Genomic DNA, 15,651 nt, shown 5'->3' with positions numbered 1-15,651 from the left:
TTTGTTGTGAGCAAGCCTTTATTTCTTCATGTTAAGCCTGTACTTATAGTTACAGTGCACAAAAATTAACTCATTGTGCACACGGGCACCACATAAATAGAACGCTATGTGGAACGCTCAGTTTTCAGTGCTCTTCAGTTTTTCTTCTACAGTCTTCCTTAAGCTGGCAAAATTCTTCTTGAACTCCTCATAATCCTTCATGTTTTCTTTGATGACATCAACCGACTTTCGCAGTTCTTCATAGCGCTTTGCCTTTTCACGCATTGACGCAGATGATTCTTGCATTGTCTGCATACTGGTCTTGAGGGTCTTCAAGTCTTTAACTACATCTGTGAGGCCTTCTTGCTTAGCAGTGTTCTTGGCAGGCAATGAGCCTTTCAAGTTATTTAACAGCTGGACATCCTTCTTTATCTCAGCAAGAGAGGCTTTTAATTCTGCCAGTTCCTTGAATTTTTCGGAAGCTTCGAGCTTTTCTGACACAGTTGCTCCGATGCTTGCCTGCAGCTCTTCAGTCTTCTTAATAAAGCGTTTGTTTAGTGTCTGCAAGCTGGTTTGCAATCTCTGAATACTGTCATTTACTGTCTGCAGAGAAGACAGCTGGGTTGCTGCTTCTTCCAGTTTCTTGGTTGTGTCGTTGCTCACTATTTCGCTTTGTTCAAGTTTATCAGTCTTCTCACGGATTTTGTTAAGCTCTTCTGACAGAACATCAATACGCAGCAATGCGTCCTTTGTTTCTTGGAGTGATTCTTCCAGGACATCAAAGTCTTCAAGTTTTGTCTTTATGTTTGACACTTCAGTGACTACTTCATCAAATCCAACTTTATCCTTTGTGTCGTCTGAATTGCTCTTCAGGTAATCAATGTCACTATCAATTTTATGCACTTTTTCTTGTATCAGTTTGATCTCTGCTCTGTACCCTTCAAGCTCGGCGCGATATTCCTGAATTATTGCAGAATCGCTCCTGGCGAAGTCACCAGCATCCTTCACTTCTGCCTTCAATCCAGTTAAGTCTGATGATATTCCTTCAACCCTGTCATGAAGTGTACTGTACTTTCCGAGATCATCCTTGATGGTCCTCAGTTCATTGACAACTTGCTCCATATCCTTGTGCTTGACTGTACACTTTAGTTCATCAATTACTTCCACACACTTTTTCAGCATCTCAACCTGTTGAGTAAATGCTTTCTTCTTGTCACCAGAGCTTCCCGAAATGTCTCCAAGTAAGGTCTGTTCAAAGTCATTGACAAATTCCATCACATGCTTCATGTCCTGAATGGCAGCAATGGAGCTTTTCATCTCTGCCACCATAGTACCCAGTTTTGCATAGGCCTCCACACTGCCCTTTAGTGATTCCACATTCTTGACAACATCTGCAATCCTCAAGTCCATGGTGTCCTTCAGTGCTCCTAAGTCTTCAATACTAGCTCCATAAACCCTCATGTCTTCCTTAATGGCGTCAAATTCTTCAGTCACGTCTGCCATGTTGTCCTTCATCTGGCTGCGCAAGCCAGAAATGCCATTGACTATGACGCTGTAATCTCCTTTCTCATTTTTCATCTTCTGCAACTCCTTCTTGAAGATGTCTAGCTCTCTGGCAGTCTCGTCCTTGAGTGCCTGCATCCTGGTGGCCATCTTGCGCACATCTTCATGCACCTTATTCACCTTCTGCTGCATCATGGTGACTTCATCGAGCCACGGGGCTTGTTGCATGACGACAGGTGGCGCCTGGAGGTGCTGAGTCATCATCGCCTGCGGTGTCATCGCCATCGGTTGCATGACCATTTGTGCCGGCATTGTTTGAGGCTGCATGACCTGAGATGGCACAGTCTTCACTGGCGGGCCCTGCATCGCTCCCATGTTCATCGTCTGCTCGCCGGCGCATTTTGGTGGCGCTGCACGCATCGGGCCTCCTGCCAGCTGGGCGGCTGGCACAGCGGTGGCCCGCTTGCTGTTGTCAGACTTTGGAATGCGTGAACAGTCCTTGCGCGCATGGCCGGGCACCTCGTGAAGCTTAATCTTCTTGCCACACATCTGGCATTGGACGGCCTGGAACTCGCACTGCTTGAGGTGATCCTTCATGCCCCGCAACGTGTCCAGGAGCCGACACCCGTTGCGGCGGTTCACGCACGCCACACGAAGCGACAGAAGCAGCTCCGTGTTGTTCCTTTCAAACTTGGCCTTGCTGGTAGGGGTCTCCACCTGGGCCCAAGAAAGCGCAGTTGGCATGCATCAGATCTGCATCCCCATCGTTGCGTGGAGAACCCACACAATGGACTACAACACTGACGTGACCAAGGTAAGTGAGTAGTTCACTTGGCACTCACAATATATATCAACAAATGACTGCGCCAAGGCCTCTTTCAGACCTTGACATTGCAATAACACCACGCTAAGGGCCGTAGTAAGGACGTACGGTGCTACAGGTGGCCATCATAGCATATAGCAGTAAAAACCCATTCTCTTTGAATGGGGGAATGCTGCATTTTCTGCTTGCACATCGAAAGAATGGAGACAAAAATGTGCAAGTGTTGAGATTTCGGTGGTTCTTTAGAAGTGGCAGGTGGTTAACACTCGGGGCCTTCTGTTACTGCGTCTTGGTCAGTTTACAAGTATGGAATGTCAGAGCCCTTCAATTAAGCATCAATGACACGCATACATAACTTACTGCTAATACTGTAATTAGTCGCACACTTTAAACTTTGCCTGCATATTACTCGTAATTAACGTGCACCTAATTTTAAACAAATATAAACAATGTGCCTTGTTTAATTCACCGGAGAAACCTACTATGAACCTCGTTCAACTTGTAAAGTTAGAGACAAAAGTGAGGGTTCAGTAATTGCTTGTAAACAGTTCTAATTATAGACTAGGAACGTTAAAATTTCACCGTGCAATGCACTTAAAATAACCCCCTACGTAGCGTTGTCTTGGTACATTGGCAAGCATGGTTGGAAATGGCTGAGAGACAATTTCGAGCATTTGATAATTAATATTTTTTCAATGTCTGCAGTTCATTAATGCACATCTAACTTTGCACATAGATTTGTCATAGCGTTCCTCCCATTTTCGCTAAATTTGATCTCTGTAGCATCTAGTTCTGCCAGGGCAACAAGCTAAGCTCTGCACCAATGGTAAGACACGCTCGTTAACACTCCGGAGTGCCTCCATACATATGGTTTATTGCGAAGGGCGCAACTGACTCGCACGCCAAGACGGCAGATTGTGCCAGTTGGTTAGTATTCATTGTAAGGTTCGTAACATCGCAACATAGAACACGGACAAAAGGAAGTAAAAACGACCAGTGCCGTGTCGTCGTTTTTACCTTCCTATTGTCCGAGTCTTGTGTTGCGATGTTACGAATCTTACAATAACTCCCACACTTCAAATTTTGTGAACGTCACCCATTACCTGATTCTTACAGTCACCAAACGTAAACAAGGTGCCTCACTTAGTTCATCGATGAAGCCAAAAGAAGAGCATATAACAGATGGAAAATCGGAAAGCAATCGAGAGTTGAACAATTATTTCTCAATTGGACCAGAAACGTTAAAATTTTGTGCCGCATTGCGCTTAACATGGCCTCCATATCTACTGAATATAAAGTTGGTCAACGCAGAGTTATCTTGCGACATTGGGGAGCGTATGTAGGCGATAACGGCCGCTTGGCTCTAACGCTTGCATAAGAATTTTTTTCACAAAAGCTGTATTTGATCCTCCAGCATTCAACTTTGCTCACAAATTTGTCATACTGGTCAGTCCCATCTTGCTAAATTTTATCTTGGTGTCATTTGTAGTTACGCCAGGGCAACGTGTTCGATTTTGCACCGCTGATAACGCTTCAAAGCACTTGCATATGTAATTTATTGCAGAGGCTGCAATTAAACCCACAGACCTACACATTACTCATAATGTGCCCTTAATTTCACCAAATACAAACACAGTGCCTTTCACCGAGAACGTTGGAGAAGTCAACCGTGAACCTTGTGTATGACACACGTTTAGGGAATGAAGGAGCATTCGCAAATATTTGCAACACTTGTAATTAACCCTGTAATGGCTAAACTACACAGTTCCACATTGAAGAAGATTGGAACAAATCGCTGACATCTATTTCTGGCTATGGATCAAGCTCACATTATTAGAATATTTTTTTTTTCAATTATAGCTTATTTACTGAATTAACTAGTGATTGGTTCGCTTAGCTATTCACAGCTATAACTTTACTCCGGCATGTCAATAATGAAACAGTGTTTCGATTGAAGTGTCGCCATTTCAGTCAGAATTTCTTAGCATCAATTAAACTCTGCATATATAACACATTGTGCATTACAGGGTTCAGCCAGGAACGTGAAATTTTCGTAGCACATTAAACTTGCCATTTCCTCTATGGTAACTAAATTTGAAATTTGTGTCTTGTACAGCTGTTTACGCTCGAGAAAACATTGCGGATGAGAGCAGTAAGAGACTTTCAAATGCCCTTTTTTTTTTTGCAAAGGCAGCATTAACTACACGCATGTGACTGCATGCAGAGATTTGCTATATATTTCCCTCCATTTTTGCTAGATTTGATCTTGGTGGTATTTAGTAGATGTCATGGCAGCGTGATACATTTTGCGTAGAGAGGTTGACTTAGGAGCTCCCAAATACGTAATTTATTGCACTGGCTGTAGTTACCCCTGAAGCTTTGAATTTTGTCTACGCAAAACCCACAAGTGATGGCCCCTAATTTTGTCAAATATAAAATTTGTGCAACATAGAGTACCCTTGGGACACTTGAGAAACATAGCACTGAATGGCCACATAACGCTATCGAGCACTTATAAAGAAATTTTTACAGAAGCTACGTTTTATCCACATGCATTTAATTTCGCACACAAATTTGTCATATTGCTCTCTCAGAGTTCGCTAAATTTCATCTCGATGGCATTCGTAATTATGTCAGGGCAGCAGGTCGGCTAAATCTTGCACCACTCTTCAAATATGCTCATAACGCTCTGTAATACTTGCGTATGTAATTTATTGCAAAGGCCACAGTTAATGCACATACTTTCAACTTTGGCTATCCATAACTTTCCCCTTATGTTCACAAATTATAAACAAGATGCCTTGTTTAGTTCACCGGAGAAACCAACTACGAACCCTTCATGACTCGTGAAACAAAAAAAAAAGGGTTCAGTAATTGACTGCAACGCTTCTAATTAAGCCAGTAATGTAGGTTTGCCACACATTAAACTTAACATTTATTTTCACTGAATTCAAAGTTAGCGTCTTGCACAATTGTTTTAGAACTCTGGTAAACATTGTGAATAACCGTGGTATGCCACTCGAGAACTCTTGAATTAGTAACTTTCCACAACGACTGTAATTAGGCTACACAAATTAAACATCGTTTGTCACAATGCGATTCCTAATTCAACGAAATATAAACACCGCATCCCGCATAGTTCACCGAAAGAGAGCAGTCACATGCCTTGTTAGCGCGTAAAAACTGAAAGAAGAGTGTACACACTTCGAGGTTGGTCTGCATATCACCCCTAACACTCCTAAAATTTAGTTAAAATAGAAACTTCGTTAGTGATATAGCGTTTTCGGAAAACCGGCACATTACGTTTTTCAGTGCTTTTACTCGGATTAACGTCTTTGCTGAAAAAAATAAAAGGCTTCATAATGTGTCGGCAGTGAAGCTCCAAACACCATTGGAGCAAGTAAGTCCAGAAACGCCAGCTGGCGGAACATACGCCGTGCTTTATTCGCAGGCGTGAACGAGGCGAAGCGTTCTTTACAAACGATTGCACCCAAGGAGCGACGCGCACACAAAAGAATTAAGTGGCGATTTAGCGATAAACGCGAGAGAAATGCGTCAGCATTACGTCGCACCTCTTTGAGGCCCCGTATCCATGATTTAAGCCGCGTTCACCGCATTGCAAAGTGTCCAGGAGCTCACTCGATACACGTCCTGCCTCTTCGAGGAGCGAAGTGCAACTGACGGTGATCCGGAGCAGACGACCATCAGTTGTACTACATACGCGTATGTACTGTACGAGTACTTCTACCACGTGACCGGCTTCACACACACGCGCACTTGGTTCCACTTTGACACTCCTAATGCTGAGGCATTTAATACATTTTTGAGAGCGCGCGCGCTACACGCACCTTGTCAATGGGGCAGACGATGCTCGGCCCCTCTCCCTGGTCGCGGAAGCAGAAGCTGCAGAGGACATGCTGGCAGGCGATGGTGGCCGTGGTGGCCGAGACGACGCCACACAGCGAGCAGAGCCGGATCTCCCGCGAGAAGGTGAGGAACTCGACCTGCGTCCAGTCGGGGATGCCCAGGTCGTCGAAGCCGACCAGCAGCCGCTTCTCGGACAGGCTGGCCATGGACGGCTCCGACCAGGCGTAGCGGGGTCGTTGGCCCACCTTGCGCGTGGTCAGCGTGGCGGTCGGCGCTCCCGCTCCACGTCGAGCCAACGTTCCTGCGAGGGCGCGAGCGGCCGGGTGGTGCCGTGCGCTACTCGGCTGTAAGCTGCGGCCGGCACGCTGTTGTAGCGCGCGAGATGCCGTTGATGATGATCCCCCCCCACATACCCGCAGCGGGGGGACCGGCCAAGAAGCGTGCGCTAGAACTACGAGAAAGAGAGTGAGGAAGATTATAGTGTGTAAGAATACTGAAGCCATAAGTTGTTTCGTTGTCGATCGAGGCGCTGCCTATGCGTCCTTCACATTCCTATAACGGCTACTTTATGCACACTGAACGGGAGTACACTGTTCGCGTTCCAGCGCTGCCGTGGCTGGGACGCGACCAAATCGCGTACGTCTCTAAATGCGACGCGATAAATCTGGACTCGCTAAACGGGTCCTCTTGGTCCAAAGCAGCAGTAATGTAGAACGAGCTTTTGCTGCATGGGTGCTGCCATCTTTGAACGCGTGACCGCGGCCGCCATTGCGCGCCTTCTGGAATTCCTCTTCCCATAGCAGACGCCGTGCTGCGCACAGCAGCGATGTTCTCGCTTTCTGGATGAACTGTTATTCGCGAGTGATAAAACGCCTTCAACCAAGGAAGGAAGGATAAAAGCAGAAGGCAGGGAGGTTAACTAGAATAACGTCCAGTTGGCTACCCTACCAACACCCTCTAGAGAACTTGTTGACCCTACACCGGGGGAATGGGAAAGAGGATAACAAGGATGACAGGGAGAGAGGAGGGAAGGAAATTAGTTGAGGTCGCTGACGCGTGTGGTCTGCTAGTAACTACACTAATAGTCACAGACGTTCTCACAAGCCCGTCGTTCTCAAGAAGCACAAAAGTGCCTTCACCGCTTTGTGTGCCGACGAGCGACGGGGGCGGTGTTCCAGCAGCACCTGCGCAGAAAGTGGCCGATTGTCCAGTTTTTGGAGAGCATTAGCAAGTTCCTGTTTTTCTGGGACATATCGTGGGCAGTGACACAGCAGGGGGTCGACATTCGGTGCCGCAGGCCTCGCATGCTGCACTGTCGGTCACTCAACCAAAAGCGCAAACAGAACGTTAGTGCTGGTTATAATTTATTTGCAGCGCGCCCGATCGTGGCTGCGCATGACTGCCTCTTTACTGTCTTGTAGGTAATCTCCGGCGGGTGCAATGATCTGGCTCGAGCCGAGATGGCTGGTGGCTGCATGTGCGCTGTATTTCCGCGCGCTTAGTGCTGGGGGTCGCGTGATCCCAAGTTTCGGAGAAGCGTTGAATAGAGATGTAGCAGAAGAGTACTGCTGTCCCTTTAGCGTTCTTCAGCCCTCCTGCGTTGTGACAACGAGCGTTCGCGGTCATCAAGTGAGATTTGTTCATGTTTTCCGGTGCCTTAAGCAAAACACACGTTTGCAATAAGGCCTGTGCTCACTTTCTTTGGGCCAGTTCGTCCGCGCGCTTGTAGTAGCCCATGCGCGCGATGAGCGCATCTTTCGCTCTGTCAGAAGCGTGGTAAATTGGCGCAACGGGTCTATAGATTGCACCTGTATGTTATTTTCAAATATGCATGCAAAGTTCGGCAGCGCCCGTTTTGTCAGCTCGTCGCTATACTGGCTATATACAGGGTGTTTCAGCGAACACTTTTTTCTTTTCTTTTTAAACAACGATGCTGTTAGCTTCTCTCATTGGTCGTAATGTTTCGTGTCCGTCAGCAAAAAAAACGAAAAAGAAAGTGCACATCTCCTTTGAAATTAGGCATACAACACAGCTCAGTATTCGTTTCAATGAAGAAAAGCACAAAAGCGTCAAAACCGCATGATCCAGGGAAAAGAGGGGGAAGTCGGCAGATGGAAATTCAAGACGATCAGCAAAACGAGAACAAGGTGAAAGCAGGAGCCAACGTTTCAACAAGTGAACTTTTATTCAAGGCCCTTGAAGAAAAGTCCACTTGTCGAAACGTTGGGTCCTGCTTTTACCTTGTTCTCGTTTTGGCCTTGAAGAACAAGTCCACTTGTCGAAACGTTGGCCCCTGCGTTCACCTCGTTCTCGTTTTGCTCTAAACCGCATGATGGATGATAAGGCGGCTGTGAACAACGCGAGACGCGTTCCTTCTCCCCGCGTGTGTTTGCCGGTAAAGATTACGCTCGCATAAGCTGCTCCGGTGAGAAAGGGGCAACAGCAGCATGCGAATCAGTGAGTGACGTCACCAAACTTAATATATAGAAGGGATACCTGCCTACAGTGGCGTAGCAACAGGGGGGGGGGGGGGGGGGGGCCGGGGGGCCGTGGGCCCCGGGTGCAAGGGGCCAGTGAAGGGGGGGGGGGTGTCATATACGTCTGAAGACACCCCTCTTTCCGCCGGCTACGCCCGGGGAGAGGGGTGACAAAAGACCTATGGGCCCCGGGTGCCAGACGGCCTAGCTACGCCACTGCCTGCCTAGCAACTTGTTCAGTTCATTGCAAGACCGCTATGGGTGGACACGCAAAGTTAAGACTCCCGAAGAGCAGCGTGAATAGGATGAGCGACGAAGAGTGCAAATTCGTAATGCTCAACAATGGTGTCGTGCTAAGACTAGGCAGAATAATAGAACGTTTCATAACCCCATCGACGGCATATCAGTGGTTTTCTAACTTCGCTGGCCATCCATTTTTGCAGGGTCGGAATGGCGAGTCAATTTTTCAATTTCCTGTGGCAAATAGTACAATTCTATAGTCGATAAACTGGTATACTCCAAGAGGCGGACATTACTTGCATACAAAATTGAAACGCATAATCGACGACTTAAAAAAGATCACTAGTTAGGCTTTTAACTGATTACCTTATGGCACATTGTAATTTACTAATTTCAGCGGGTTACGCTGCAAGGCATATATCCACTTGAAAATAATTGTGTGGATGAAACCATTTATGCGATATGCGCCGTCAAACTTTCGGTAAAAATGCACTATCGTTCCACTTAATTTCTTCACAAGACATCGTTTTACCATTGAATCACTAAAGTAACTAGAACGCCAGTGCATTTCTACACAAAGTTCGGGAATTAATATCTCGAAACTGATGTCACCCTGAGAATTCGTTCCAAGTGGATCCGCCTTGCGAACTCCCAGGCTAGAATTTTTAAATTGCAATATGTGCTATGAAGTAATTAGTTAAAACGTAATTAGTAACTTGACGTAACTTTGACGTCCGTAGTAAATAAAAAAAAGTATAAAAATTTCTGGAGTTAGTTACGTGCCAAAACCACGATATGATTATGCGGCACGCCGTAGTTGGTCACTCCGGATCAATTTCGACCGCCTGTGGTTCTTTAACTTGCACCCAATGCACCATACACGGGCCTTGTTGCATTTCGCCCCAACCGAAATGCGGCCGCCGCGGCCAGGATTTGATATCGCGCACTCGGAACACGCAAAGCGGTAGCCACTACGCCACCACGGCAGGTCACATTCGTAGTCGTTTCATCAGCAAGTTTGAAATCGATAATACGGTTCACCTACTGGTACATATTAGGCATTATCTAAAAGGAAGAAGGAATTCGGGAAGACTTGAAGCGCTACAGCTTAGTTCATGTTCAAAACGTTGTGGCCAGCCGACGAGCTGACGGGCTATCACATCGTTCATTTCATGCCTTCTGGACGTCTCCTAACATGGTCGTTTTGTTTCGTATAACGATGAAGGCGACACCTGGCCCGCCGACTGATGAACTTCGAAGACGGCCCAGATACTGAAAGGTGGCAGCACGGCACGTAGAGTAAGCTTGCAGTGAAGCCAACACAAAAGGCTTTGATTTTGGGCAATATTTTATGTCGATTAGGGTTTTTTTTTTTTTGACGGTTTTACGTAGAGCTTTCACTCTCGCTCGCCTCCGGTGTATCGGACTTCTACCAAAACAAGAAGTCCGACACACCGACGCGGCAAAGTACAAGAACAGAGCGGCCCACGCTATCAGCGTGATCGACGGCCAAGAACAAGATGTAGCAGCGGCCTCGGTAAGCACTCCGGACATCGACTGCGCGGAAGAAACGGCGATAGCCCTGGCGGCCACTACGGGCCAGCGAGAGGAAGATCAAATCACAATCATCACCGACTCACAAACAGCATGTAGAAATTACCAAAAGGGCCGCATTTCCAAACAAGCCCTGAGCATCCTCGAAAAACGAGACAATTTTCCAGAACTGTACATTGTCTGGGCCCCGGGACACGAGTCCCTGGCGGGTAATGTAGCGGCTAATGCCGCTGCCCGAGATCACATTCTCCGGGCTATCCTACCGGGTTCACGAGCACCGGTAGACCAACAAGATAGCGTCCCGAAAAGATACGCCGATATCCTGAGCCACTACAGACTGGGTAGGAGGATCTATCCACCCCCGCATCCCAAGCTGACAAGAGCAGAGGCGGTGATCTTCCGAAGACTACAGACCGGCACATTCCCGCACGGCACCCTGCTACACGCCATGTATCCCACGAGCTATGCTCACAAATGCGCCTTCTGCTCTGCGCCCGATACCCTCTACCACATGGTATGGGAATGTCAACAAAACCCATCGACACCGCCCATCACCGGACCAACCGTCGAGCAGTGGGAAGCCCAGCTGACAAGCTCGAGCCCTGAAGACCAGCATCGCCTGGTGAGCAGGGCCAAGCTATCGGCTCAGGCCCACGGCATCCTGGAATAGGGACGCCGCCCACCTCGGACGATTTTACCGTCGGCTCATTTCTACTAATAAAGTTTATTCCTCCTCATCCTTTTGACGGTTAGTCATGAAGCGCGGGCGAAAAGTGCCTTTTCGAAGTGAGTAAGGGTGACCTCAGAAAAAAAATGATAATGGATCTCTGCTCCGGCATCTGAAACGTCTTGTCTCTGTCTTCATCGCAATGAAACTGCTTTGTACAATATCGGCTATCGCAGTTGCTGGTCTAACTCGCATTCAGAGTTTCCCGCATAATATTCCAATTGCTAGCTGCACGGTTCAAGTTACGTGACATTTCGCCTTCTTTTCGCGGTTCGTTTACGAATCCGTGGCCCGCGCGACCGGTCAGAGAGCAAGTGTCCTTTTTGCCGGTGTTTGGAAAAAAATTGTGGCGGGAAACGCCTGAAATGTGTAGTGTTAGTACCAGTCTACCTGTCAACGGGTAGTATGGCAGAGCGCGCAATGGACGATTTTGAACCTCTAGTGACGTTATGCGCCTGTATCGTGCGTGACTTTAGTGCAACGTAGCGCACAGATAACGCAAAACACACAAACGCATAGGGCGAGTGCCGGTGCTTTGCAGCGGGAAGTGATAGTTGCTGCGAGGAAATACACATGAAAGAGTGAAAAGAAAAGGGGAAGAGGAATTCCATATCTGCTCCAGCATGCCGAAAGCGTCCTTCCACGCGCAATTGTTACTGGGGCGTATGCCGCACTCACGTGACAACATTCATATCGCTGCAGCTATGGGATGGCATATATTGCGAAGAGCTGCAGATCTTTGCGACAATCTGACGGCTCCCACATTCCCCGTACACAGACACTTCGTCTGTCTGCGCGCAGACAAAGGCGCCGCGTTATGCCTCGCGATCGCTACAAGACGCTCTCGAACGGCACACCGACGGAAGCGCGCGCGATTCCCAAACCCTTCGGGGCGGCAGCCCACCATCGACGCCTTCGCGACATAACCGTCCGGATAACGCGGAGTCTCACGCATAAGAGACCGAGCCCCCGGGAAGAGGAGGAGGTCGACGACGAGTCCCCTATAGTCACCGAGGGACACAACTGCCGCTATCCTTCTTCGTTGGCTTCGTCACCTTCGAATTCATCTCCGAGGTCTCGCGGGTCTCGGTACGATCCGTCCTCGGACATCGAGCCCTCGCCGTCGTGGACACCCAAGGGTTACCTCGCCTTCGTCGACTCGAGCACCGAGCTCGAAAACGAGGGACGACACGAAAGGGCGGTAGCGCCACCGGAAGACTTCCCGTTTTATCCGGCAAAGCCGCAAGAAGCCGCCGCCTCCGCGCCGTCGGCAGGCGACCTCGAAGCAGACCAGGCGCGAGGCGGCAGCCCGCCCGACACTACTCCTGCCGGCGACTCCGACGTTACCGCTTCGAGCGGCAGACCCGCCTGCCGCATCTGCCGCGAAGGGGACCGAGAGGAACCGCTCGTCTCTCTCTGCAAGTGCTCGGGCGCCGTTGGCCTCAGACACGCCTCGTGTCTGGAGCGTCGGGCGAACGCCGCGAACGCGGAAGAACTCTGCGAGGTATGTCAACATCGCTTCCGGACCGGCGCTGTTGAGTCGGGTTCTGCCCGGCTCTTCTACCGCTGGGTCCTGTTCGGCGAGCCGCAGACGCAGAGGGCGTTGCTGAGCGACCTGCTCCTGTTCGCCCTCCTGACTCCGGTCGCCGCGCTGAGCTGCCTGCTATGCGTGCGCGGCGCTTCGAAGCGGGCGCTGCGCGGCGACGTCGCGGAGGCGGCGGGCCTTGTCGCGCTGGCCGTCCTCGTGGTCGCGGCCTGGGTGGGCTGGTCGTCTTTCGCGGTGCGCGTCCACTGGCGCGCGTTCGCGGCGTGGAAGTCGAGGCGCGACCCGATGCGGCGCGAGGAGGTCGTGACGTCGCCTTCGCAACGGGGCACGACGGGGGCCCGCCGCAAGACGTCGTCAGCGCGAGCGACGCGACCCCGAGAGCTCGTAGACGTCGCCGCCGGAAGCATGGACGCCGGGACCGCGGCCACGTCGACGCAGCGACGAGATGGTGACGGCGATGGCGATGTCGGTCAAGCGCTGTTCGGAACGTCGCCGGACGCGTTGGACCTGCCTTCCGAATTGCAGCAGCAGTCCGTGGGTCCTGCCCGGCAGCATTCTTCGCGTTCTGGCTGCATTGTGTGAACTGTTGTTCCGCCTAACCTGGTTCACTTTTTAACGTTTTAATGATTTATGTTCAAGTAACGTTCTTATTCCTGCTCGTTATGGTGGTCTAATTTAAGTGTTCTTGAAGGATATGTTATGAACACTGTGCAACCCGATTTCGTCGGTTTTAACATGATTTTACGTTGCGTTTTACTGTCTTTATATATATTCTTTTAACGCGCTGTCTTGTTCAGATTTCGTGCGAATAAAGGCGCGATTCGTCTGCATGCCTTGATTCGTCTGCATGCCTTTCGAAATAGCGATATGTCGACCCTTCTCTGGTGGCTTGCACTGCGCAGTAAAAAGCAACACTGAATCTTTTCAGATTTGACTATTTTTTTCAAGAACATATATATTGCATTTAGTTGGCCGCAAGATGTTCATTACTAGCAATGAACGTTTCTCACACTTCGCGCTTGAAGCCGCGTTCCTGTACGTCAGCGTGACTTCACGGATTGTAAAATACTTACATGCGCGTTGCAGCCGTCTTATTGCGGTAGGTTACTTCTCGTTTCTTTAGAATGCAATGTAGTCCTTGTTCGTCAATAAAACGTTTTTACTAGAGCTACGCGCTATCTAAATCCGCAGCTTCACGGGCATGCAGGTATACGGCGCGGACGTCGCTGCAAGAGGGGCCTTGTTTTGGTATTCAGATTACATTTCGGCGCACCGGCGTGCCCGCAGCGCAACTATGGTATCACTGAATGGCTTCTACATGACATCGCTTGCACCATTAAAGATCAGCTCCTTCTTTCTTCTTTTCTTTCCGTTTTTTTTTTTTCCAGGAGTGCACCTTTTCTGCGTTTTATGACGAGAAATATAGGCTACGGCTGCACGTCGAGAGCTGAGGACGTTGTCCCAAATTTACTTTCGACGTTCGGGCGTCGTTATCATCGTCATCAGCCTGGTTACCCCCACTGTAGGGCAAAGGCCTCTCCCATACTTCCCCAACTACCCCGGTCATGTACTAATTGTGGCAATGTTGTCCCTGCAAACTTCTTAATCTCATCCGTCCACCTAACTTTCTGCCGCCCCCTGCTACGCTTGCCTTCCCTTGGAATCCATTTCGTAACTCTTAATGACCATCTGTTATCTTTCCTCCTCATTACGTGTTCGGGCGTAGCAGATAACAAAAATGCATATTACAGATTATTCCCGTACGGTACAAGGATATTCAAACGTGTACTTATTACCATTCCCGGTGACAAGTATTTCACCCGCTAACAAATACTCAATTATGGTGCGTAACGCAATATACGTGCCTATCTGCATCTAGTTTCTCGAATGTTATCGCTAGTTCTGTCCGACGTCACCGAGCCTTGTGTAATCTGGGGTGCAGTCGGCGATTGTTTGTTGTTCAAACGCGCGTTCCGCTTGCGTTCAGTTTCGTCGTTGGCTACACGTCGCGCCGACGTCATCAGCCGTGAGGCGAAACTGAACGCATGTTTCGAACGACGATCTCCGATCGCGCGCCAGATTTTTTCGGTGATCGCCGCCTGTATACTCGCCGCTATCGTTGTGCTTGAGCGTTAGTTGTGTGGGTACAAGTTGGCTCAATAAAGAGTTGGCTTCGTGAATCACGCTTTTCACCGTTTTATATTCTTCAACGTTACTGCATCGCGACAATATACAGGCAAGGCATATGGCACAGTCGCACATTTTTCGCAGCCGCTCTGGCCCAATCCCGCAGTACTTTCCCACCATAAATAACTGCCTGAAATAACTCTTCTGTGTTCAGTACACGGATCTCGACCAAATGAACACGCTATAGCTGCTTTTCGTTATCGTTTCCCATTTGCATATGCATGTTATACCGCATGACATGAAAAGAGGCGACAGTGTAAGAGTTCGGCTCGGGCATATGTCAAGGAATAGCTGGCCCATGCCGTCATCCGACTCATCCACGCTGAGGACGTTGTTGAAGGGGTGAACAGGTTCTCATCAAGAGCGAAGGGTATTGAATTTATTTACAATATCTACATGAGGAGTAAAGAACGTTGCGTCTCGACTATATAGCATGACTGCATTCAAGCACCCGGGCCGAAAAAGTCTGCTTGAATCCCGCCCTCTTTCCTCCCTAGATCCACGTTCGTAACCAGGCTTCGTTGACCAAGTTGGTTCCCGACCTGTACTGTCGATAAAGCGATTTGCCCGAAATGACGAATCTGTTCTTTACTTTCGAAAAAAAAAATATTCAGAAACGCTGCAAAAAAGCTTGCTTGTGTGCTGGGCATCTGGATCAAAAATTCGACAAAATGTGAACAAGTTAAAGTGCGTTATTCTGTCATTATTATTCTTTATGAAGGTCGATATAAGTGTGCGCATGTATAAA

The 15,651-nt window shown here is 48.7% G+C and overlaps 1 protein-coding gene across 1 annotated transcript; it reads right to left on the bottom strand.

Moving 5' to 3' along the window:
* On the bottom strand, positions 1-6,548 carry LOC135920522 (CAP-Gly domain-containing linker protein 1-like). Its single transcript, XM_065454817.2, has 2 exons — positions 6,154-6,548; positions 1-2,199 (listed from the first exon to the last, which is right to left on the bottom strand). The coding sequence occupies exons 1-2, from the start codon at positions 6,376-6,378 to the stop codon at positions 118-120; spliced, it is 2,307 nt and encodes a 768-aa protein (XP_065310889.2). The 5' UTR covers positions 6,379-6,548; the 3' UTR covers positions 1-117.
* Between the last annotated feature and the right edge of the window lie 9,103 nt (positions 6,549-15,651).

This window comes from Dermacentor albipictus, chromosome 5 (genome assembly GCF_038994185.2).
Source record: "Dermacentor albipictus isolate Rhodes 1998 colony chromosome 5, USDA_Dalb.pri_finalv2, whole genome shotgun sequence".
NCBI lineage: Eukaryota > Metazoa > Arthropoda > Arachnida > Ixodida > Ixodidae > Dermacentor > Dermacentor albipictus.
Note: the sequence above shows the minus strand (reverse complement) of the source record. Positions and strands in the feature narration are given on the sequence as shown.

What these genes read in the sequence shown, in the direction of transcription:
- LOC135920522 (XM_065454817.2), bottom strand. Translation starts at nt 6,378, where the DNA reads ATGGCCAGCCTGTCCGAGAAGCGGCTGCTGGTCGGCTTCGACGACCTG. An exon ending in TCGTCTGCCCCATTGACAAG is followed by an intron (nt 2,200 to 6,153) that starts GTGCGTGTAGCG and finishes TCTTGGGCCCAG; the next exon opens with GTGGAGACCCCTACCAGCAA.